This window comes from Erpetoichthys calabaricus, chromosome 6 (genome assembly GCF_900747795.2).
Source record: "Erpetoichthys calabaricus chromosome 6, fErpCal1.3, whole genome shotgun sequence".
NCBI lineage: Eukaryota > Metazoa > Chordata > Cladistia > Polypteriformes > Polypteridae > Erpetoichthys > Erpetoichthys calabaricus.
In genome coordinates, this window is record NC_041399.2 from 21644696 (window position 1) to 21670087 (window position 25392).

Sequence of the window (25392 nt, forward strand, 5' to 3'; positions counted from 1 at the left end):
GATAGATAGATAGATAGATAGATAGATAGATAGATAGATAGATAGATAGATAGATAGATAGATAGATAGATAGATAGATAGATACATTTAAGCAAACAGACAGTTGATATGTTCAAAGTGTTTGCAATTATGAAAGGAATTAGCATAGTGGATCCTGCATGGTGTGGTGCGTTTCCCCCAGGGCGATCCAGCTCGTAAGATCCTCATTGTTGGGGACCCAAGTGGCTGGACCAGACCAAGGGGTCGCCCACGTAACACCTGGCTGCGGCAGATAGACAGTCATTTCCGGAGGGTGGGACTGGACCGTGTATCTGCCTGGGGGGGTTGCAAACCAGGATCCCGAGTTGTTTCGTTGTGTAGTGGGTGCAGCAACGCACTGTACCAGTGCATGCTCCCCAAATTGACTTGACTTGACAACCCTAGACACATGGAATAAATTACCAAGTATTGTGGTATAGTGGGACTTTTGGGACCTTCAAAACTTGACTTGATGTTATTTTGGAGAAATCAAGTGAATAAGATTAGCACATTTTGTTGGGCTGAATGGATGGTTCTCATCAAATGTTTTCTGACTTATAATGTTCAGACACTAGCCAAGGGTTCATTTCATTTTACTTCAAATTATTGTGAGCTGAAAATACATGCCGTATCTCGGGAAAACAGTAGCAAAAAATATAACACTTTGCAATCACTATTTTTTAGCATTGTAAAAAAAAAAAAAAAAACAAAAGAAATGAGAGGGAGATCAGAAAACAGTTGGGATCCATCCAGACACCCTGTTTAATACAAACAGACATGAAATTACTGAACATAAACCATACATAAACAGACACCTGCCAACCTATGTTTCTTAGGCTTTACCGGTTCTCCGTAGGCCTGCTCTCTTTTTTGGTTTGGAGTGTCTCCTTCAGAAGCTCTGTCTTCATTAGAAACTATTCATCAGTGAACGCTGGCTCCCCCCACCGTCACTCTTTAAATGTAGAAGACTCTTCAACATCTGCAATAAGATGCTGCAGATGTTCTATCAGACGGTTGTGGCAAGTGCCCTCTTCTACGCAGTGGTGTGCTGGGGAGGCAGCATAAAGAAGAATGACGCCTCATGCTTGGACAAACTGGTGAGGAAGGCAGGCTCTATTGTAGACATGGAGCTGGACAGTTTGACATCCGTGGCGGAGCTACGGGTGCTGAGCAGGCTCCTGTCAATAATGGAGAATCCACTGCATCCACTGAATAGGATCATCTCCAGACAGAGGAGCAGCTTCAGCGAGAGACTGCTGTCATTGTCCTGCTCCACTGACAGACTGAGGAGATCGTTCCTCCCCCAAACTATGCGACTCTTCAGTTCCACCCGGGGGGATAAACGTTAACATTATACAAAGTTATTGTCTGTTTTTACCTGCATTTTTATTACTCTTTAATATTGTTTTTTTGTATCAGTATGCTGCTGCTGGTGTATGTGAATTTCCCCTTGGGATTAATAAAGTATCTATCTATCTATCTATCTATCTATCTATCTATCTATCTATCTATCTATCTATCTATCTATCTATCTATCTATCTATCTATCTATCTATCTATCTATCTATCTATCTATTGTAGCAGTAGAGGCTTTTGTCCACCTCTTGAACCCTCAGGTACCACTCCAAACACCAGGTGAAAGTATAACAACTATTTATTTTGTTATAACACAGTGCACCAAGCACCCTCCACTCCACACTACTCATATAAACTCGTATAATACTCTCACAATAATACTCTCCTCCTTCTCCCAGACACTTAGCCACCCTACCTCCCAGCTCAGCTCAGTGTCTGGGCTTTCCCAGAGTCCTTTTATACACCCTGACCCGGAGGTGTTCCTGCCCAACAGTCCACAGTTCCTTATTCCTTCCAGGTCAGGGTAAACAGTCCTTTTCTTCAACCCGTGAGCACGTCGTTTCTTCCTGTGACGTGACCATGACGTACTCCCGGGTTATAGGGCACATAAGAGCCCACGAGCCTCCCTACAGCGACTCCTGGTGGCCCCCAAGGTATCCAGCAGGGCTGTGTGTAGAAACTACAAAGTCCATGAGGCCCTGCTGGAACCCAGGGCACGTTTGTGTTGTCCAAAGAGCTCCTCCTGGCAGCCTGGGGTTGAGGGCCGGAGTAAGAAGCCCGCAATCCACCACACTATCTATCTATCTATCTATCTATCTATCTATCTATCTATCTATCTATCTATCTATCTATCTATCTATCTATCTATCTATCTATCTATCTATCTATCTATCTATCTATCTATCTATCTATCTATCTATCTACCTACCTAAAGGACTCTCAGACTATAAAAAAAAACCAAGATTCTCTGTTGTGATGAACCCAAGATTGGACTGTTTGGCCTCAATTCTAAGCATCACATCTGGGGGAAACCGGGTAGTACTGAATCACCTGTGTAATACAATTTTATTGGTGAAGTATGGTAGTGGCAGTATCATGCTGTGGGCTTGTTTTTTAGCAGCCGGGACTGAGAAACTGTTGAGGGTTGAAGGAAGGGTGAATGGAGTAAAGTACAGAGAGATCCTTAATGGAAACATGCTCCTTAGTGCTCTGGGCCTCAGACTGAGCCAAGGATACACCTTCCAACAGGATAATGACCTTACACATTGTGAAGCCCAAGGGCACATACAGCCGCCCTAACCCGACACAGACAGGCAGGACACAAATTTGCCACATAGCACACGGTTTATTTAAGTGGGGCAGTGCTTTCTCTTTGCTCCCCACTACAGAGTACAGCACCAAGGGAAAGCACAAAAGTACCAAAGTACAAATTTGCAGTCCAGCCCAGAAGCTTTTCCTTCTTCTTCTTGTACTTCCACCTCTACTCCTCCACAGGCAAGCTTCGTCCACCTCCTCCCAACTCTGGTTCCCCGAATGGAGTGAGGCGACTCCCTTTATTCAGGTCCCGGGAATAATTCCAGGTGCCTCATCAATATTACCTGGAATCACTCCCAAGCGTGTTAGAAGTCCACTAGAGGGCTATGCAGCTCCCCCTGTCTGCAACCAAACTCCAGCTCCTGGCATGCCCTGCAGAATCTGTGGTGCCACAGCTGCCCAAGCGTCCCAGGGAAGTTATTGCCTCATCGACACTCTCTTCCTTCCATTCCATTGGCATCCAGGTAATGGCCGTGGCCTCCTGTCTCAACACAAAGCAAAGACAGTTATTCAGTCAGATCTAACATTTGAACTCAATCAAACATCTCTGGGCAGACCTGAAAATATCTGTACTCTGGTGGTCTTCATCCAACCTGACAGAGCTTGAGAGTATCTGCAGAGAAGAATGGCAGAAAATCCCCAAGAACCAGTTGTGTGGAGCTTATTGCTTCAGACCCGTGAAGGCTTCAGGTTGGAATCGCTGCTTCAATGAAGTACAGAGTAAAGAATCATTGGGATATTTAAGCTTTTTATTTTTAATAAATTTGCAAAACTTTCAAAAATCCGGTTTATGCTTTGTCATTCAGGGGTATTGAGTGTTGTTTGATGAGAGGAATGAATTTAAATGATTTTAGCACAAGGCAGCAACATAGCAAATGTGTAGAAGGTGAAGGCCCTGTATCATCACAGAAAGTTTAATACATGTGTGTCATGTCATCAAATGTACAAAATCCAACACATTTAGAGAGTAGAGATAAAACTGAGTGATTATCTAGGATGCGACTGCTGCTTTTTGCCCTGAACAGCTCAGGCCCACTTTGCATTCCTGGTACGTAAAGTTATCCATTTGCAGCTTGGCTTTATGCTTCTTTTTTTCTTTACCCATTAATCACCACACTTGGCTTTGGTTTTTTTTTTTTCTTCTTTCAGCTGCTCCCAGACAATGCATCGATCTTTACTTTGATGAAAAATACTCCATAGAGCCCTCATGGGAGTGCAAATTTGATCACATCGAAGTTCGGGATGGACCATTTGGCTTTTCACCCATAATCGGACGCTACTGTGGCCAACAAAGCCCGCCGTTTATCAAATCCAGTGGCCGTTACCTTTGGATAAAATTTTTTGCTGATGGAGAGCTGGAAGCAATTGGATTTTCTGCAAGATACAATTTCACACCAGGTAAGTGCAAAAATAAATACATCTAGTTGGCTTCTTGAACCTGCAAATGAATCTTGGGAATGGGGAGAAATAGAAGCGCTTTTCTATTTAAGATAGCTGAGCTGGGTATTCTAATGAATTTTGGTGGAGTATTTTGTTGAATTAACTTCATTCACGTGATACATAAAATGTATTTTTTCCTTGTTAATACATCGTGGCTGTGTTTTGGCCACACTTGGGACTTGTATGGCTGTTTTCAGTATACATTTCATGGTTGATCTGAAAAAATATGCTTTCCGATGAGAAGCAGATAGCATTAGATGCTTTATTGCTGAAATAGTCATCGCATATCTCAACTGTTGCGGGAGTAATGATTTTTTTTTTGAATGAAATTCAAGTGGCTGTTCGAGGATACGTGTCAGTCTGATGGTGATGTGCCTCAGAGCTGCGCAGAAATTAAAGTCATTCGTGCAGTGCATGGCTCATTTTCTTTTCTCTTAATAGAATGAGTCATCTTTTGCAATCACTGCTGTTCTAATTTGAAACCGTCAGACAATGCATGTGTCTTGGACTCTGAATGTGTTATATTTTTGCTTGTTGGCTTACAACACAAAATCACTTGAATTAATCTGGGCAACAAGTGTGTGTTTTTTTCGAGTCAAAGGTTCAGCCCAAAATGACAGCTTTGTAAACACACATTGTGGGTAATGTCAGTGTGTCTGGAGAGTTATAATCAGACAATCAAGTTTCTTTCTTTGCATGTGACTATTTAGTCGGTATATTGTTTAGCCCTGCCTGCCAGCCTGGCCATTTATCTTCTGCTCATCATTCTCTGTGACTCACGCTCGTGACCTTATGACTTCAAGCCAACTTGTGCAGTAGCGCACTGATTACTGTGTGGCTAAGGCAGCATTTTTAACTCCCTGTAGTTACAGAATGTGCTTACTGGCTGGGCTCAGTTTGATTTGTGTTGGTGACAAATCGTCTTGCCATTTCTTGCAAATGTTTCATAAGAGAATGCACCTTCTTTTTGCTTTTTTTATCTTCAGGCTTTTTTGCATATCAATCTTATTCTTATTACTGTAATTCAATTAAGCTGAATTCAATTAATTTTTGGAGATTGTGTTTCAATGAGTATACACTTAGAATGCTTACAAATATCAAAATCAAATCCAGTGTTATTTGTCACATACAAATTAAATGCACAGTACAATATGTAGTGAAATGCTTTAATTTACAAGCACAACAAGTAAAGTACAAAACAAAAATCCCTACAATATTTATACACATAACACATGCATATGAAGTGTGATGGACGGCCGGCAGCTCAACATAGCCGACACATCCAGGACGTTAAATGGCGACTTCCCTGCAGCTTAGAGGTGCCTTGGATTTCCGCAGGGCACCATGGGAGATGGAGTTCGGGTTCACAACCCTGCTGGTTACCGTGGGTACCGCCGTGTGATGCTGCAGGGAGACATTGGATTTTTGTTTCCCATATTGCCCGGAAGTACTCCCAAGTCACAGGGACGGAAGAACAGAAGTACTTCCGGGCTGAAGAAAATACAAGTCTCCAGTCCGACCTGGAAGTGCTGATGAATCACATGAACAGGAGGACAGGAAAACTTCCGGGTCAAGGACTATATAAAGGACTGGTTGAGACCCAGCAAGCGAGCCGGAGTTGGGAGGGAGTGAGACAGAGCTGCTGGGAGGAGAATTGTTGTGTATTGTGTGATTATTATAGTTATTACCTGTTTATTGTGGAGGAGGTGCTTTGGGGCACTTTAAAGAAGAAAATTAAAATACTTTTGGGTGCATTTAAACCTGTGTCTGCATCAGCCTGTTGGGTTTCACGGGGCAACAGCGCCCTCAAGCGTCCACTTATTTACACAAGGTATACAAACACTAAGAGATAAATCGAATATATCTATTATTATTAGTATTATGTCATTGTCTAACCTGCTTAATTGAGATGGGTCCAGATGCAGACTCCCACAGCTCCGCAATTTAGTAACTCCAGGCTTTAGTACAACCCCAAGTCCAATGAAGTTGGGACGTTGTGTAAAATGTAAATAAAAACAGAATACAATGATTTGCAAATCCTTTTCAACCTATTTTCAATTGAATACACTACGAAGACAAGATATCGAATGTTCAAACTAATAAACTTTATTGTTGTTTTGCAAATCTTCACTCATTGTGAATTTGATGCCTGCAACACGTTCCAAAAAAGCTGGGGCAGGGGCAGCAAAAGACTGGGAAAGTTGAGGAATGTTCAAAAAACACCTGTTTTGAACATTCCACAGTTAATTGGAAACAGGTGTTTGCCATGATTGGGCATAAAAGGAGCATCCCCAAAAGGCTCAGTCGTTCACAAGCAAGGATGGGGCGAGGTTCACCACTTTGTGAACAACTGCGTGGGCAAATAGTCCAGCAGTTTAAGAACAATGTTTCTTAACGTACAATTGCAAGGAATCTAGGGATTTCATCATCTACTGTCCATAATATCATCAAAAGATTCAGAGAATCTGGAGAAATCTCTGCACGTAAGCGGCAAGGCCGAATACCAACACTGGATGCCCGTGACCTTCGATCCCTCAGGCGGCACTGCATTAAAAACCGACATCATTCTGTAAAGGATATTACCACGTGGGCTCAGGAATACTTCAGGAAACCATTGTCAGTTAACACAGTTCGTCGCTACATCTACAAGTGCAAGTTAAAACTCTACCATGCAAAGCGAAAGCCATATATCAACAACACCCAGAAACGCCACAGGCTTCTCTGGGCCCGAGCTCATCTGACATGGACTGACGCAAAGTGGCAAAGTGTGCTGTGGTCTGACGAGTCCACATTTCAAATTGTTTTTGGAAATCATGGACATCGTGTCCTCTGGGCAGAAGAGGAAAAGGACCATCCGGATTGTCATCAGTGCAAAGTTCAAAAGCCAGCATCTGTGATGGTATGGGGGTGTGTTAGTGCCCATGGCATGGGTAACTTGCACATCTGTGAAGGCACCATTAATGCTGAAAGGTACATACAGGTTTTGGAGCAACATATGCTGCCATCCAAGCGTCTTTTTCAGGGACGTCCCTGCTTATTTCAGCAGGACAATGCGAAGCCACATTCTACATGTGTTACAACAGCATGGCTTCGTAGTAAAAGAGTGCGGGTACTAGACTTGCCTGCCTGTAGTACAGACCTGTCTCCCATTGAAAATGTGTGGCGCATTATGAAGCGCAAAATACGACAACGGAGACCCCGGACTACTGAGCAACTTAAGTTGTACATCAAGCAAGAATGGGAAAGAATTCCACCTACACAGCTTCAACAATTAGTGTCCTCAGTTCCCAAACGCTTATTGAGTGTTGTTAAAATGAAAGGTGATATAACACAGTGGTAAACATGCCCCTGTCCCAGCTTTTTTGGAACATGTTGCATCATTCAAATTCAAAATGAGGGGACTGAAGCCTATCCCAACGAGCAAAGGGTACGATGTAGGGTGAAACCCTGGACAGGACAGTCAATCACAGGGAGAAGACACACACACACACACACACACACACACACACGCACGCACACACACACACACACACTAGGGCCAATATAATCAAATACAAGAACGTATAAAATATATGAAAGAAATGAGAGAACATCAACCAAAAGACATTATTGTTAGAACATTAGAACACTACAACAATCTAGATGAGAGCAGGCCATTCAGCCCAACAAAGCTTGCCACTCCTGTCCACTTAATGCTTCTGGAATGATCAAGGTGAGTTTAGAAAGTCCCTGAAGTCCTACAGTCTACCACACTTCTTGGTAACGTATTCCATGCATCTATGGTTCTCTGCTAAGAGAGTACCAGGAAATATACAAGAACGGCAGTAATGATTCAAGGGGAATGATAGACAACACTGAAGCCAATAATGCCTCTAATTTAAAATACAGTCATCAAACATAGGAGGAAGAAAGTGATATCATGATAGAAAGTAACTTAGTTGAAAACAACAAAACTGGTCACTCATCGGACATAATACCTTGTTCTGAGTTGCAATGAGGGCATATTTACCAATCGAGTGTCATGGTAAATCCTAATGAAAATACCAAGATTGGGATTATCATAGTCATCAAACCCATCCTTATAATGTCAAGCTTACTGGACATTCCACAACATCTGGGACACAAAATATAAGTGGAAAATTAAAATAAAAAATTACAAACCCAATAAACACAGTCAGATGATTTTATTCTCAATGGGGATCAACAATAAAGACTCATTGTGCAATAAAACAATGATAAAAGAAATCCAGTTGCCAAGTAGAAAAGGCAAAATGTTTCCCAGAAGGAAACTTTGGAATATCAAGAGCTCAAGCAACAACAAAAGTCTGTAGGCATTTAACAAACATACAGCAAGTAAACAAAATTATATCCCAAAAAACAAATGAAAAGGAATTTAAAGTGAAATTGGACAAAATCCGTTGGAGAATAGAACAACACAGAAGATCTTTCAGCAATGGCTTGCATTTTTAAACTAATGGTTCCCATCACAAAAAGTAAGACGGACACAAGCCAAAGAGTAGAAAGTTTAAAAGAATGTTATGAATCGATCCCAAAATATTGAACTGACAGAAAATGAATACAGAATCCTTTCAAAAAGATTACCATTCATTCGAACTCCGTAAAGAAGTCCATCAACAGTGCAGACCGTTTGGTCAGATTTAAGAAATGAACAAAGCTAGCTGATTATTACAAAGGCCAAACAACAACAATCAGGCCACTGTTTATGAACATACCCAAATCGAACTGGCGATGAAAAGAACACCAGATAAGATCAGAAATAAAAGAAATGACAAAGAAAGATAGAACAAAGGTTAATACAATACCAGCAGAATACTTTTATGAAGAAGATAATTCTGTATAAAAAGAGGTGAATGAATGGCATTAAAACAATTGAGAAACCAAAGAGACCCAAATTATTATAAACAAATCCATGAACCAATGTTCATGAAAATAAAAAACAAATACACACAACACTAAAAGAAATTAACAGTAAATGTATCATCACAAATTAACTGAAGACATATTTAAAAGAAGCAAACATACTCTAGAGGAAAGAGGAAAGAGGAAAGATGTTTGGTGGGGAGGGATGGAAGGTTAAATAATTAAAACAACCTTAAATAAGGGTGGCGCAGGGAACAGGAAATTTTGGAACTATGTGTTGGTGACCCTGGGGTGTCGGCAGGTGTTTTTGACCAATGTGACCTCATTTACAACTCCTTGCCATTAGTTATAATGGAGCAATGGAGTGATGCGCAACGAGGGTTCGCTGTGAAAGACTTTTATAAGAATGGTGATAGTGTGCTGCGGTGGGCTGGCACCCTGCCCGGGGATTTGTTCCTGTCTTGGATTGGCTCCAGCAGACCCCCGTGACCCTGTGTTAGGATATAGCGGGTTGGATAATGACTGACTGATAGTCTGACAGCTGCGCAGAGGGAATTTCTGCGTCATTATCAGTTAGGCTGTCATGATCATGTCCCGTCTGCTCGTGGGATTACAACATGGGTGCATAATTTTGAAGAAACGGCTTCAGCCTTAAAAATGAAGTCCCCAGGTGGAGCCACTTCACATACTGTCCAACAATCGATGGCAGCTATTTGACGATTGTTTGGAAGGCGAGTCATTTCACGCAACGGTGACATTCCATGGCCTCCAAGATCCCCAGATCTCACTATATGTGGGGACATCTTAAAAGCTAAGTGTACCGCACACATCCTGCAACCATTGCTGAACTAAAGAGAAGGAAATCGCTGCCATTCCCCTTGACATGTTACATCGAGCAATGCAGAATTACCACAACAGGCTGTCAGAATGTGCACGGAGAAACGAACAACAGCTTCATGATGTTTTCTTCAAAACATAAAATGAATGTAGCATGTATACTGATTACCATCATTAATTGCATATCCTGTACAATACATTTCATCATTAAATGTATTTTGTGATGTGTTTATTCGTGCATTGAACATCAATTGAAAATTTCCCGTTTCCCTGTGCCACCCTATATAATAAGTGGAATGAAAAATAGCATCCCACTTCACGGTACAACTCGAACAAAGACAAATATATAAAAAAATATAAATATCATTGACACAATGGTATAGCACAGATAAATGATTATAACCTACTTATAAATAAAGTACAATTATTGGGATATTGGAAATCAGAAAACCATCAAACAGTTTTATATACAATCCATCCATCCATCCATCCATTTTCCAACCCGCTGAATCCGAACACAGGGTCACAGGGGTCTGCTGGAGCCAATCCCAGCCAACACAGGGCACAAGGCAGGAACCAATCCCGGGCAGGGTGCCATCCCACCGCTGGACACACACAAACACACCAAGCACACACTAGGGCCAATTTAGAATCGCCAATCCACCTAACCTGCATGTCTTTGGACTGTGGGAGGAAACCGGAGCGCCTGGAGGAAACCCACGCAGACACGGGGAGAACATGCAAACTCCACGCAGGGAGGACCCGGGAAGCGAACCCAGGTCTCCCAACTGCGAAGCAGCAGCGCTACCCACTGCGCCACCGTGCCACCATGCACCAAATTTCCAGTACCTGCATTTATCCTTTATTAGGGAGGGAAGAACACCAAAGGAATCACTCTGGAACAGTAGATATCAGCCACAGGTTTCCACTCAGGAAGAGTGGAACCTTGTAACACACTGGTGGTGGGCAGGTAAGCAAGCAGCTAACAAAGGTTCCTGGTGCTTTAATTTCAAATACAGTAAATGCAAGGATAATTAGGACTGGCAGATGGCGCTGATCTGTGACAGAGCCAAGACTCTCTCAGTATGATCTTGTTGCTGGAAACACTTCTGGGGATGGCAGCAAATGTGACACCTGTGTAGTTTTTAAATGCTTACTTCCTGCCAGAAGCCCACTGACCTTGCCTAGAAATTGGTAAGAAGCTGGAGCAGATGTTTACCTGCAGGGTGGTAGTGTGGCTGGAGGTACACCTACTTGAGAAAGAATATATTTTGGTATAGTTAAAGACATTTTCAGTGCAATTGTCAGAAGCTTATAATGATTGTGCTTTATCACCATGGTAAGAGGCAAGTGCATGGACCACCCCAACTGATAGTCAGGGGTCAGACTCTGTGGAGGGGCAGCTGAGTTTTGATTTTTGACTTTTATTTTTATTTGTCACTTTATACTCTGTCTTTGATTGTCTCTCTCATAGCTCTTTTGTGTATTTGTGTTTAGTAAACAACCATTTTTGACACATTTGATTTAATTATTTCAGGTAGAAGTAGCACAACTTTACAGTATTAACTCTTTATTTAGATTAGGTTCTTATATAAAATAACAGATCCTTCTCAAACCAGTTAAGGATTTTAAGAAGGCCACATCCTCTTTGGGCAGCAGTGGACTGAGGGGAATCCATCACAGGCCCATTCATATTCAGACAGGGCCAATTTGGAATTGTCGTTTAGCCTAACTGACACATCTTTGGGGATGTTAGAAGGAAACTGATGTACCTGGAGGAAAATCCATTCAGAAACAGGGCGAGTGTAAAAATGGACAGTATCAGGGAATGGTATTTGAATCCAGGGTGCTGCGTCTGTTACCACCCTACTAATTAGGTTAGGCTAAGACAGAAATGGGCCAATGTCAGTCCTGGAGGGCCGCAGTGGCTGCAAGTTTTCATCCCAACCCAAGTGCTTAAGTAGAAACCAATCCTTGCCAATCTCAGACCTTATCTAATTTTATGGCTTGTTAGTTGGCAATGTTATATATCATAGATTTTTTTCCTTTCCAAGGATATCATTCAAATGATTTGAAGCCTAACATTTTCTATTAAGTGTTTGATTAAATCAAACAGTTTATGATGAACACACACAGATGTAAATGGAAACAAGGTAGATGGAGAACTGCTGGCTGCTTTGTCGTTATCATCTTATTCCTAATAAGGAGTAATTAAACTCAGAGATTGCAGCTGTTTAAGATTAAAAGAAGCAGTTATGGGTGGGGATCCTTAACAAGCGAGACCACTAAAATGAAGCATTAAAATGACACTTGAGCAATAAGCGCTTCATCAAAAATAATTGACTTCTCATTAAGGCACTGGGTTGGAACAAAAAACCTGCAGCCACTGCGGCTCTCCAGGACTGACGTTGCCCACCTCTGGGCTAGGAAGAAAGTAACTTCTGTCCTTTATTAACTGTTAGCTCATTTCAAAATATTCTACAGTGTTCTATAGTACACAAAAAGTAGTGGTGCTTGTGGCATTTCATATGTTATTGGTAAGTTTCTGTTTCTGGGAGAACAGAGTGGTCAAGATGGCGGTGACATAAAGTGCCACAAATAGATGCCTAGGATAGAAGACGAAAAGCACAGACTTTTAAGGTTTAAGCGAAGGTTCAGCTATTTCACGCACAAACTGCAGTTTTTAAGCACTCTGACTTCGACTGGCCACGTTTCTACAGTTTGCCACCTCTCCTGTGCCCCTGTGGTTGAGTCTGTGCCTGTTCAGAGCAAATCACTTAACCTGCCTGCCAGACCTTTTAAGGAATGAACAGGCAGCTGAGCTATTTCTGTAGAATACCTGGACATGTAGTTCATTTTGAGGAAAAAAGTGCTTTATAAACTAAAGGGTTTAGAGATTTTACGGCATGCTCATTGGCTCAAAGCAGGCCAATCAAATGAAATCCTACAAAATAGCCCATGCCAACATGGCTGGCTTACAGCAAAGCAAAAATGCCAGCTATGGAGCCTTTGCTTAACTGATAACAAGTCATGAAAGAACTAGTCACTTTTTTACATGAGCCCTTATTAAAAAGCATACTTGGCAGTTCAATCATAATTCAAAGTCATCTAATAAGAAAGGAATGCAGAAAGCTTCCTATTGTTGGCCTGCGATCTAAGTCTTGAAAGTGCAAATTGTTCATTGCTATTGTCAGTTTCCCTCTTTCATTTGAAACACTCAACATTTGCATTCTTTTAAATTGTCATTTCAGCTTTTGTCAGAAATTGATTTACCCAGTGCAATGAACTGGAGATATCTCAACACAGTGTGTGAGCCTTAACTACTCTGTAAATAGGGAAGCTGTCATTTCCAGTTAGAAAAAAATGTAAAGACAATATTTTGGTTACACACAAACAAGAATGGCTTCCATTGTCATGAGGTCCATAGGCAGTAGGCCTACTAACTGTTATGAATGACAACACTAAAACATTTTACCAAGGTACTCCTAAATTACTGAAAATGAATTCAAATGTATGTGGATGAGATCATCCATCCATCCATCCATCCTCTTCCGCTTATCCGAGGTCGGGTCGCGGGGGCAGCAGCTTGAGCAGAGATGCCCAGACTTCCCTCTCCCCGGCCACTTCTTCTAGCTCTTCCGGGTGAATCCCGAGGCGTTCCCAGACCAGCCGGGAAACATAGTCCCTCCAGTGTGTACTGGGTCTTCCCTGGGGCCTCCTCGTGGTTGGATGTGCCCAGAACACCTCATCAGGGAGGCGTCCAGGAGGCATCCTGATCAGATGCCCAAGCCACCTCATCTGATTCCTCTCGATGCGGAGGAGCAGCGGCTCTACTCTGAGCTCCTCCCGGATGACTGAGCTTCTCACCCTATCTTTAAGGGAAAGCCCAGACACCTTGTGGAGGAAACTCATTTCAGCTGCTTGTATTCGTGATCTCGTTCTTTCGGTCACTACCCATAGCTCATTACCATAGGTGAGGGTAGGAACATAGATCGACTGGTAAATTGAGAGCTTTGCCTTACGGCTCAGCTCCTTTTTCACCACGGCAGACCGATGCAGAGCCCGCATCACTGCGGACGCGGCACCGATCCGCCTGTCGATCTCACGCTCCATTCTTCCCTCACTCGTGAACAAGACCCCTTGAACTCCTCCACTTGAGGCAGGATTTAAAAAAAAAAATCCTGCCTCAAGTGGATGAGATCAGATTAACTTAATTAATCCCATGAGGAAATTCATATGAATACAGTAGCATAAACATTAAAAACAAGAATCAGATTCACAGGACAGATAATACAGTCGATCAATCAATCAATCGGTAAATAAATAAATCTTAATGAGTGCATTGGATGTAAGCATTGAATTGTCTGATAGCAATGGGCAGAAATGACCCTCAGAGGCACTTCTTAGCTTCACGTGAGCACCTCCTGGAATGGAGGGGATTTTTCGTGATGGTTACCATTTTGCCACCATCCTCTTTTCCATAACACCTTCCAGTGTGTCCAGAGTTCGCTCTGTAATGGAGCAGGCTTTCCTGAAATGTTTGTTCAGGCCCTGTGCACCTTTAGAACTCAAGTTGCTTCCCCAAGAGACTGCATCATAGAGCACCACACTGACTACTATGGACTGATAGAACATTTCCAGCAGTTTGCTGTACACATCAATAGACCTGAGAGTCCTTTGTAAGTCCAGTCTGCTCTTGCCCTTCTTGTCCAGTGCCACTGGTTTATTTGAACTCCCAGGTAGTTGTAGCTTTGCACCACTTCCACGTCCTCCCCCCAAATGGTGACTGGCCTCAGAGGCTCCTTGGCATGCCGGAAGTCCACCACCAACTCTTTTGTCTTGCTAATGATGAGTTGCAGGTTGTTGTGCCTGCACCACAAATCAAAGTTTTGTTTAATTATTTATGTATGCAATTTTTGCAGTTGGGAAAAAATTAAATTATACATTTTCACTTTTCCTTGTGCTGCTCTTGTCTCTCAGCTGAAATGAATACTCCACCCTAAATTGTGTTACTAACTCCATGTAATGTGTAGTGATGGCCAGTGTTGGGGAACATTACATAAATAACTTAATTAATTACTTCATGCATACTTCATACAAAAAAAGTAAATATGTCATATAGTTACTTATTGTAAAATGTAACACATTACAAATAGTGTGTTACTTTTCACTTCTTGTTCTTCTTTTGTTTGAAAAGCTGCACATTTGACTGGCTAGCATTTGTTAATAAATAAATTAATAACAATTGTTAATCGTAGTGTGGTGTGGGTGGCACGGTGGTGCAGTGGGTAGCGCTGCTGCCTTGCAGTTGGGAGACCTGGGTTCACTTCCCGGGTCCTCCCTGCGTGAAGTTTGCATGTTCTCCCCGTGTCTGCGTGGGTTTCCTCCGGGCGCTCGGTTTCCTCAGTCCATAGACATGCAGGTTAGGTGGATTGGCGATTTTAAATTGGCCCTAGTGTGTGCTTGGTGTGTGGGTGTGTTTGTGTGTGTCCTGCGGTGGGTTGGCACCCTGCCCAGGATTAGTTCCTGCCTTGTGCCCTGTGTTGGCTGGGATTGGCTCTAGCAGACCCCCGTGACCCTGTGTTCGGATTCAGCGAGTTGGATAATGGATGGATGGGTAGTGTGGTGCTGTGCTGTCACCCGCTGCACTTGGGTCCCAATCCAGGTGGTTCCTCGTCTGTGGGGGGGGGATGGCAACACACTATCAGCGCATGCTACCATACATCCTAAACCAAGATATGAAACTGACTTCATGAAACTGACCAGAGACAGCCAAATGTGATTATTTTTTTGTATTTTATAACAATGTTTAGTCATTTATGTTTTGTGAAATAAATATTATCTATTTGTGCCACCAAATCACACAGTTTCAACAATTCTACAGCAAATTAAGCAGCTACTTTATTTACAAGTTTCTGTCACTAGATTGCATGCAAACTCTTTTCTGCTTGGCTGTGCAACTGTGCCCTCCAAAGGACTGGTGTACCATCCATCACGTTTGTTTCTTGCCTTATATCCAGTGGTGCTATGATAAACACTGGCTCCCTAAACTGGGCAAATTAAATTTATCCCTCAGCACATGCACGATTAAATGTGTACTGCACTTTAAGTGCCATATGGGATTGTCCAGCATCCTGTTAAGGAACAATCAAGGCCCCTTGCCAGGAAGGAAGGTCAGATTGGAAGGACAAAGATGGACTGGCATCCTGACCAGGTTGGGAAACGATCACTTGCCTGGAAGGGAGGCTAGAATAATGGAAGGATTGAGGCAGTTAGCTTATTTGTGGGATATACTCCCCTGACATGCTAGAGGGCACAGAGCCGGCTGGGAATTGTAGTCCTGTAGGACAGCCCTGCTGGGGGTTATGGATGCCACCATGGGGAGATGCAGGGATCAACCATTTGTACTTTCTGACACTTCTTCCTGACCTGGAAGTACCTTCTCAGGACTCTTTCCAAACACTGGAAGTACTTCCAGGATCTGGCTTAAAAAGAGCCCTCCGCCTCACCTCGGACAGTCATAGCTAGGAGACAGTAGACTTGTGTGGAGGAAGAGGGGTAGTGAGGTAGAGAAGAAAGAGGAAGGATTTACTATTCCTGTATATACTGTGCTGTGTGAAGGTACTTGGTCGAAATTAAATCATTATATTTGAACATGTGACTGCTTGTGACAGTTGTGTCCTGGGTGGATGAAGTGACGCACCATATCTTTCACAATACTTATAAATTTTGTTCAGATCTTTTCACTTGATTACATGCTGAAAACAAGTTTAACCTCTTCCTCAGTTTTTGCTAGATGACCGTAGTGTGCATGTGCACTTTGTTACACCAACAACTGTAGGCAATGTCTTCTGTGAATTAACACAGAATTACTATTTGGAGTGGTGGGAATAAGTTCTCATGGTAACACCTTACACAAAATGGATACAAAATGGTAGGTCTGAAAATTGAAAGTATACCTAATTTGAAAGATTTAGGAGTCATAGCGGACTCAACATCATCAACTGCCAGTTAAGAAGCCATTAAGAAGGCAAACAGAATGTGAGGTTGTATAGAACCATGATGTGTGGAGTACGTCCAAGGAGGTTCTGCTCAAGCTTTACAAGACACTGGTGAGGCCTCATCTGGAGTCCTGTGTGCTGTTTTAGTCTCCAGGCTACAAAAAAGGACATAACAGCACTAGAGAAGGTCCAGAGAAGAGCGACTGGGCTGAGTCCAGAGCTACAGGGGATGAGTGATGAGGAAAGATTAAAAGCAGCTGAGCCTTTTCAGTTTAAGCAAAAGAAGACATGGATGAACTGTTTGCAATTATGTAGGGAATTAGTATGGCGGTTTGAGACTGTGACTTTAAAATGAATTCATCAAGAACGGAGACATAGTTGGAAACTTGCTAAGGGTAAATTTCACACAAACATTAGGATGTTTTTCTTCACAAAGAAAACCACAGACACATGGAATAAGTGACCGAGATTTTTGTTGTGGTAGACAGTAGGACTTTAGGAACTTTCAAAACTTGACTTGATATTATTTTAGAAGAAATAAGGATACGACTGGTGAGCTTATTTGGGCTGAATGGCATGTTCTCATCTTGATTGTTCTAACAATCTAATGTTCTAATGGCTTGTGGATAGAAACCATTCTGTAATCTCATTGTCCTGGTTTGTTTACCCCTTTACATCTTCCTGATAGCAAAACCACGAATAAACTATATTGTGGATGAGTTATGTCCTTTATGATTTTGCGGTTTTTGGAATCCTCACTGCCCGCTGTAAGGCTTTGCGATGCTACACTGATCAATTCCCAAACCAGACTATCATAGCACTGGACAGGATGAACTTGATAGTACAAGACCAAAAAACAGCTAATTACTAAGTAAAGAGGCTGTAATCAGTTATTTTGTGTTTTATATTTGTAAGTAATTTGGACTGCTTTGAGATGTGTTTTCACTTTGACATGAAAGAGCATTTTTCTGTTGATCAGTGCCAAAAAACCCAAATTAAATCAACTGTGGTTCATTGTTGTATAATGATAAAATATGAAAACTTCCAAGGCGGGGAATATTTTTACAGTTACTGTAAATGCATAGGAAAGACATGGAGCTCTGCAGATGTCTCTCCTGCTTTATTGCCATGTTATATCATTTTATTAATGATCCCTACCATGCCTCTATGGGTAAAATGTTCCAGATTTGTGTTGCAGGTACAGTACTTCAGACTTCTTAAGGATTTATGAATCAATGCAACTGTTGACACTTTTTGGTAACCTCTATGAAATGGAAGCCCAGAATGGCTTCATGATGGTCCTGAGAGAAAACGCATGTGTGGATTTAATGTGTATGATATTTGGGGCAATGACAACTGGGGGCACCAAGAGAGAGCCTTGAACATCTACCATTAAGAGTGACCTTTAGTTAATGGTAACTTGGCACCAGACCTATCATGGACAGAAGGTTTGAAGCTCTGAATTATTGACTTTTGTGAAAAATAAAGAAAAAATAAATAAATAGCATGGACATTTAGATACCAGTAAAGAAAAGGATCCCAGTGCTTTGGGAATGGGGAGGCAAATAGTTGTTCATTTAGTGGAAAAGGCATACAGTGAGCACTTACGTCTATTTTCTTGTGCAAGCTCCCCTGTTCGATTCTTTTTGAATGTTTTGTGCATGAGAAGTAAATGATTCCAGGACTCACGTGTTTCGGTTCATTCGTGCTTGAATACCGTATAACAATATGAATCAAATTTTTTGTCATTTTTTTAAATCTATGTCCTTTCACGAAAATAGTGGACAATCAATGATACCCAGTTCCTTATGCTTTAAATCAATGCATTATTTGGATGAGCATAAAGGAAAATAAAAAAGCATGAGGGGCAAGATCTGCATCCATTAATCATTTGCAGCAAGGTGACTTCTGGGAATCTTGTCATATATAAGTGAAAAACAAATGCAAACTGTCTTCCCACAGGAAAATAGAAAAAAAAAATGATACACCGATCAGAATTCTCATGCCCTTATATTTTCACATCTATGAAAGCTGCATTCATGAACATGTGTGAACCATTTCTAAATAAAAAAGAAAACTGAAGAACACAGTCTTAAAAGAAAATTACCACAGAAAAAGGAAATGCATTGCTATAAAATTAATAAGATAATGCAGAAATCGTGATCCACAGAAAAGAAATTAGCAATAAATTCACTTGTATTTGTTATTTAATAGAAGTAGATGTACACATACAATTATACATACGCTTTCTTCTAATATAAATAAAATCAATATTCGTAACAAACCAAATAACACATACCAAGAAGGAATTAAAGCATAACAAATGGAAATTAATTCATAAGTTTATAAGAACAAAGGACACATTGTAAAGAAAACATGGAAGAATGGTTTATGTAAAGCACATCTTAAAATTATATGAATAACATCAGCATGATCTTTGTCACATTTTATTTTGTTAGGATATGAAACAATATTCTTAATCTTATTATTTTTCCAATTATCATCTTTTCATGTTGGTACAGTTAGAAAAACTGCCTCAAAGTTTTATGGTGGAGAAGATGTAGAAGCCCACAATGTTATCTTTGATAATATTTGTTTTTATTAGGATGAGCTCTCCGTATTTAATTTATCAAGGACTTTACTATCTCTCACTTTGAAGGACAGGCATAGAAGAAGGGGTCAAAACTTAAGTAGCAGGGTCTTATAATAATGCTGATAATGGAAGGAAAGATGAATCAAAAAGCCATTCCAAATGCAAATTAAAAAAAAATAATAATAATATGCAAAAACAGTTATGTGTGTATTAAAAGCATTCTGTAACATAGATGCAGAGAAGTGAGTGCACAACAAAGTATTAGTTCTGTTATTGCTTCAGAAGACAATATGAAGTCCCACATCATGAAGACCTTTGAGTGACTGCTGCTGGACTATATCTAGTGGTAGACCACCTAGACTCACTGCAGTTCGCCTGTCGGACAAAAATTGGAGTGAAAGATGCAATTATCTGTCTGCTCCATGAGGCTTATTCTCACCTGAGCAAAGCTGGCAGCACTGTGAGGATTATGATTTTTGATTTCTTCAGTGGCTTCAGTACTATTCAGCCATTCCTGTTAAGTGGTAAACTCAGAGATATGCAGGTGGATGAGCCTGTGGTGTCCTGGATAATGAACTCTCTGTCAGGCAGGCCACAGTTTGTGAGACTTAAGGACTGTGTTTCTGATTCAGATGTGAGCAACACTGGAGCACCACAAGAAACAGTCCTGTCTCCTTTTCTCTTCACTCTGTACATGTCCAGCTATAAATATAATACCAGGTCATGTCACTTGCAGGAATTCTCTGACAATTGTGCACTTAAGGGGTGTATCAATAAGGGAAATGAGTCAAGTGGGGAACTTTGTTTCTTGGTGCAGAAAGAATTGTCTGCAAGTGAACATCAGCAAACCCAAGGAACTGTTTATTGATCTGTATGCCCAGTCACTATTCAGACAGTGGATGCAGAGATGGTGCACTCATATGTGGGGGTCCTCATCAATGACAGGCTGGACTGGTCCAGTAGTACAGAGGACCTATAGAGGAAACAGCATTGCTCTCCGTGAACGTGGGTAGTGACATCCCTTACATGTTCTACAACTCCTTAATGGCCAATGTGATTTTCTACACTGCGGTGGGCTGGCACCCTGCCCGGGGTTTGTTTCCTGCCTTGCGCCCTGTGTTGGCTGGGATTGGCTCCAGCAAACCCCCGTGACCCTGTAGTTAGGATATAGCAGGTTAGATAATGGATGGATGGATTTTCTACGCTGTGGTGTGCTTGGCCGGTAACATCACTTCAAACGAAGCCCAGCAATGATAAACCTAATTTATTTTCCAGCTGATCAATAGATCAGCTTAATCAACAAGCTGATGAAGAAGGTAGCCTCAGTCAGAGGAGAGGAGTGGAGGAGAGAATGTTAGAATGTTTAGCTTCTGTAAAAAGTGAAATTTTCCTCTTGGGACAAATAAAGTACTATCTATGAGAGCCAGATCCATTAAGTTATTGTTAGTGGTAAATTTACCACTGTTTTTATTTAGTTTGAATTTAAGTATAATGTAGCTTTAATATAGATAATAGAAGATTAGGTTCCACTCCCTGCAAGTTAAAGGGAATGGAATGTGCTTAACGTTAGCACTTAGACTGAAGTTAGACAGATAGACATTAAGGGCACAGTTTTCTGACTGTTAGGTGCATTGTGTACATAGGTCAAAAGTAGGTCATAATGTATGATAACAAACAGAAACCTTAAAAACTGTAACATAAATACTTACAGTACTGTAAGACAAAAAGTTCTTCTTCTTTTTTGTGTGTATTATCAACCTTTTTCCTTATTTGCTATGTGAACTGTCTGCTTTGAATTTCGCTAAAATCTTTAAAATGAACACATTTGGACCATCTGGAGCTTTTTGTATAATGAGTCGTACTATAGCTGGAATTCCCTTCTTGTAAATGCATTTGAAAACTTTCGAACTACTTGGAAGCCTTTGACAAATGCAGCTACACTATCTATCTTTCAATTTATCAACATGGAATCTGCAAAAGATAAAACCTGTGAAAATATCACAAACTACACAACATACTGTAATAATACCATACTTCCCCACATACTCGTCAGGCTGTGAAGGAAAAAAAGGTTGATGTAGTCATTTTAGAAAAATGCAGCAGCATGAGCAACGCCAGCAGGAATCAAAAATACCCCTCCAGTACCATAATGGCATCTATTACTGCATTAATAGGTAATGATTATGAAAATGATCATTGATAATTCAATGGACATCTTTATTGTGTGGAATTAATTTACTGGCTCTTGTATTCAGGCAAATCATTTACTAAAACTGAAGGAAAGGCTGGAAAGGTGATGTGGGAGGCAATAAACATACAGCAACTCCTGCATGATGAAAAACATAAAAAGGTTGGTGTGATCCAAAGGTAATCATGTAGTGCTAAACCATAAATATCTGACATTATCTAATGAGCAGTAATATATTACCTAATACTGGTAGTCAATGTCTGGAAGTAAAGAAGTGCCGTCCTTAGATTTTCAGTGGACAATCAAAATACTTTAAAAATCTAAAATTATTAGCAGAAGACCTGAACAAAGTACTGTAGTGCATAATAAATTGAATCCAGGCCTACCAGGTTCATTTTTTGATCCTTTTGACTATTGGACTGAGGATGAAATGGACACAGGATGATAACTTTAAATGGGATCAATGGGAATTCAGTTTAGTTGAATTCAATGTATGTTGTTATATCTTATAGTATGAGGTATTTGTCACTAGCCCAGTGGTGCAGAAACAGACAATAAAGTATATGATACAATTAGACTACAGATACAGTTTACTAAATGAGGTAATGACAGTGACAAGTTAATATCAGGTTTAAACATATCATTTGTATTAAATAGATTAACCAGCAATCAATGTCAACTTTTTACATACAAAAGCCTGAAATCAACTATTGAATTTGAAAAGAAATTATCTCATTGTAAAAACATTAAACAAGGAAAACATTAACGAGTAAACGTTTTCACTGAATCTGAGGGAGAGGGCAACATTTGCAATGGGCAAAAAGTCTCCCTCTATCAGGAAATCATCTGCCATCCCTATAATCACTGTACAACTATTAGAAATCAAGAAGTCATTTACTACGTCAATATTTTAGACCACGACCAGGGAAAGGGTGTAACAAAAAGTGACAATTAGAAACACAATTCACAGTATTTTACATGTTCAGCAACATTTGGTTAAAGTTGGGCAGGCACATATTTTGAATTGAGCTCCAGTGTTTATTTAGTGTTGAGATAGCCACAAATTAGTATGGAATGGTTCTCACAGTACTTCCATGTAAATTTCACTTTGATACTGAAGGAAATCAGTTAATACAAGATTTTACATTACACTTTTACATTACACGATTCTCCTGTACAATTATACTCAATCAAGTACATTAACTCATATGCATTATATACACAAGTAACTGTAGAGTCAAATGAACAGGAAATTCAATGAAATGAACAACTTAAATAATATTTAATATTAAACTAAACACATTGGGTCAAATTAATAAACCACCTGCCCAGATACACAGATTGGTATGGGGAACTTAATGCCTCTCTGGATATCGACCTTTGCAGATCGAGTGTGGTGTTTATGTGTTCCTTTCTTTTTCTTCATCATCTAGCATGTGCACTGGTAGGGCAAAGAAGCTGTTGGCTATCTTCTTAGGAAAAGACAGGCCTCTTAACAACTAAAGAAACTGAACAACTCATTTTTGAGTTTAAAGAAGACAAGACACCACAAATAGATACTCTCAGTGCAGAGGAATTGGATAAACCTCTGGCACTATCAGAATTACTAGATGCTATAAACTCACTTCAGAGTGGGAAAGCAGCAGGCCCTGATCGCTACCTTGTCGAATTTTATAAAAGATTCTCAACTCAGCTAGCTCCCCTTTTATTTGCAACACTTACAGAAGCTATAGACAATAAAATTCTACCTCAAACTTTTCGCCAAGCATTAATTACCATGTTTCCTAAACAAAATAAAGACTTATTACACTTTGCATCATACAGACCAATTTCACTTCTCAATAATGATGTTAAGATACTCTCCAAAGTTCTAGCTAGAAGGATTGAGAAAGTGCTGCCTTCAGTAATATTACCAGAATAAACTGGATTTATTAAAGGTAGACACTTAGCTTCCAATCTTCAACGCCTGTTTAATGTAATATATTCACCCACAAAATCTAACACCCTGGAGATATTATTATTGTTGGATACAGAAAGGGCATTTGATATGCTTGAATGGAACTACCTTTTCACTACATTAGAGAAAGTTTGGGTTTGGTCCAAACATTTGTGCATAGATCAAACCACTGTACAGTACTCCCTCAAAATTCACAGGGGTTATGTTCCTAGAGCACCTGCGAATTGTGGAAAACCGCAAATTTTGGATGTTTTTATAAATATGCCCCAAAACACTTTAATTTAATTTCAACCTCAGCGTAATACATTACCGAAAAAAAAGAATGTAAAGGTAAACTCGTCTACTGTACAGTACTGTATGTCACCTGCAGTGATGGAAAATGCCAATGTTACCGCTAGCAGGTACGTTTTCATTGCCAGAAGCCTTAGAAGGTGCAGGGCATTTCTTGCGGCATCTTGGGGCTTTAACCCTTAAACTGCCACATACTTGGGGGCTAATGCATCCCTGGATGCCAAATTCTTTTTGCTGCACTTTAAGTAAATATCACAATTTACAAAGAAAAAGTGAAATTTTAATAGAACACTTTTTTTTCATGCAAAGAGCATCACAATTACTGCAACACTGATCATTTAACACACTGCTAATGAACTGTAAAAACTTTAAAAAACTACTGGAACAATATGTACAAAATGCAACTGACACCATGGATGAAATTAAGTAAATCACCAAGCCAACTGCGCTTGAACTGGCAACACGCAAGCACACAGAGGTAAACGCTGCCAGGCTAGTCTAGTGCAGTGGCTCAATCCCAGAGACAGTAAGGCTACAAGGTGTCACGCTTGCGTCACAGAATTGCACAGAAACACAGCAACACAGAAACACAGAAAGCTTGCATATTGTAATCTTTCTAGTTAGCCAATAAAAGGTGTCATTTTGCTTGGCTTTTCTCTACATTCATAATGGCTAACACGGTACAACACCCTAGTACTACAGAAACACAGAAATTGTAGAGACAGGAACTTTATTCAAACAGTTCAAACAAACATGTCTATTTCAGAAGTAAAACAAGCTCAGTATGCAGTTAGTTCTCGATTAAAGAATAGACAAACATCATAGGTGAGCACAATGAAGAGGAGAGGATGTCTGGGGGAGGAGAAAGAAACAAAGCAATCAGCCAAAAAGGACAGGTGCTGTTTAGGCTTTTAAGTATGCGTAGTGTCGCACGAGAAGCATATCATGCAACAGAGCAGCAAGTAAGGGAGCAATGTTAAGGTAGTCTAAGAGGTTTTTTTTGAGGAATGTTCGTGTCTTTTAGGGGTGCATTCAGCCCCCCTGCTCACAACGGGCTGGCAGTGGTCATAAGCTGGCTGCTCAACGGATGTACAGCACTGACTGATCAGCTACTGTGTGCTCACAAATGACACTGGGAAACAACTATAGCCAGTTGTGGCGGTTTAAGGGTTAAGAGGAACAAAACAGAAAACACAAGAACACTCAGCTGGAGGTGTATCACAGTCAATCAGCAGCAAGGAGAAATGAATAACGCTGTAGCGGTCCGGTGCCACTAAGATACACACCGTCGAGAAGACTGCGATTTATTTATTTTTATGGTGGAGATTGCAGGGACGCACCGAGCCTTGACCCGACCTGCACGCACTCACAAACAGAGACAAAAACAAAACAATCCGGTAATCAAACAGCAAATAAAGAATGTAATGAAAACAAATGAAATAAATGAAAACAATGATACCAACCCTGTGCCCCTTACAGCGATTACACTTTAAATACAACAAAGCACAAACAAAAC

The 25392-nt window shown here is 40.7% G+C and overlaps 1 protein-coding gene across 4 annotated transcripts in view; it reads left to right on the plus strand.

Annotated features, from left to right (window-relative positions):
* The window catches only part of neto1l (neuropilin (NRP) and tolloid (TLL)-like 1, like), a 404377-nt gene that overhangs the window by 23254 nt on the left and 355731 nt on the right, over positions 1 to 25392 (plus strand). For all 4 annotated transcript variants that reach the window (XM_051929265.1, XM_051929266.1, XM_051929267.1 and 1 more), the window contains exon 4: positions 3838 to 4086. In XM_051929265.1, coding sequence (XP_051785225.1) covers positions 3838 to 4086 — 249 coding nt within the window. The remainder of the gene's footprint in view (positions 1 to 3837; positions 4087 to 25392) is intronic.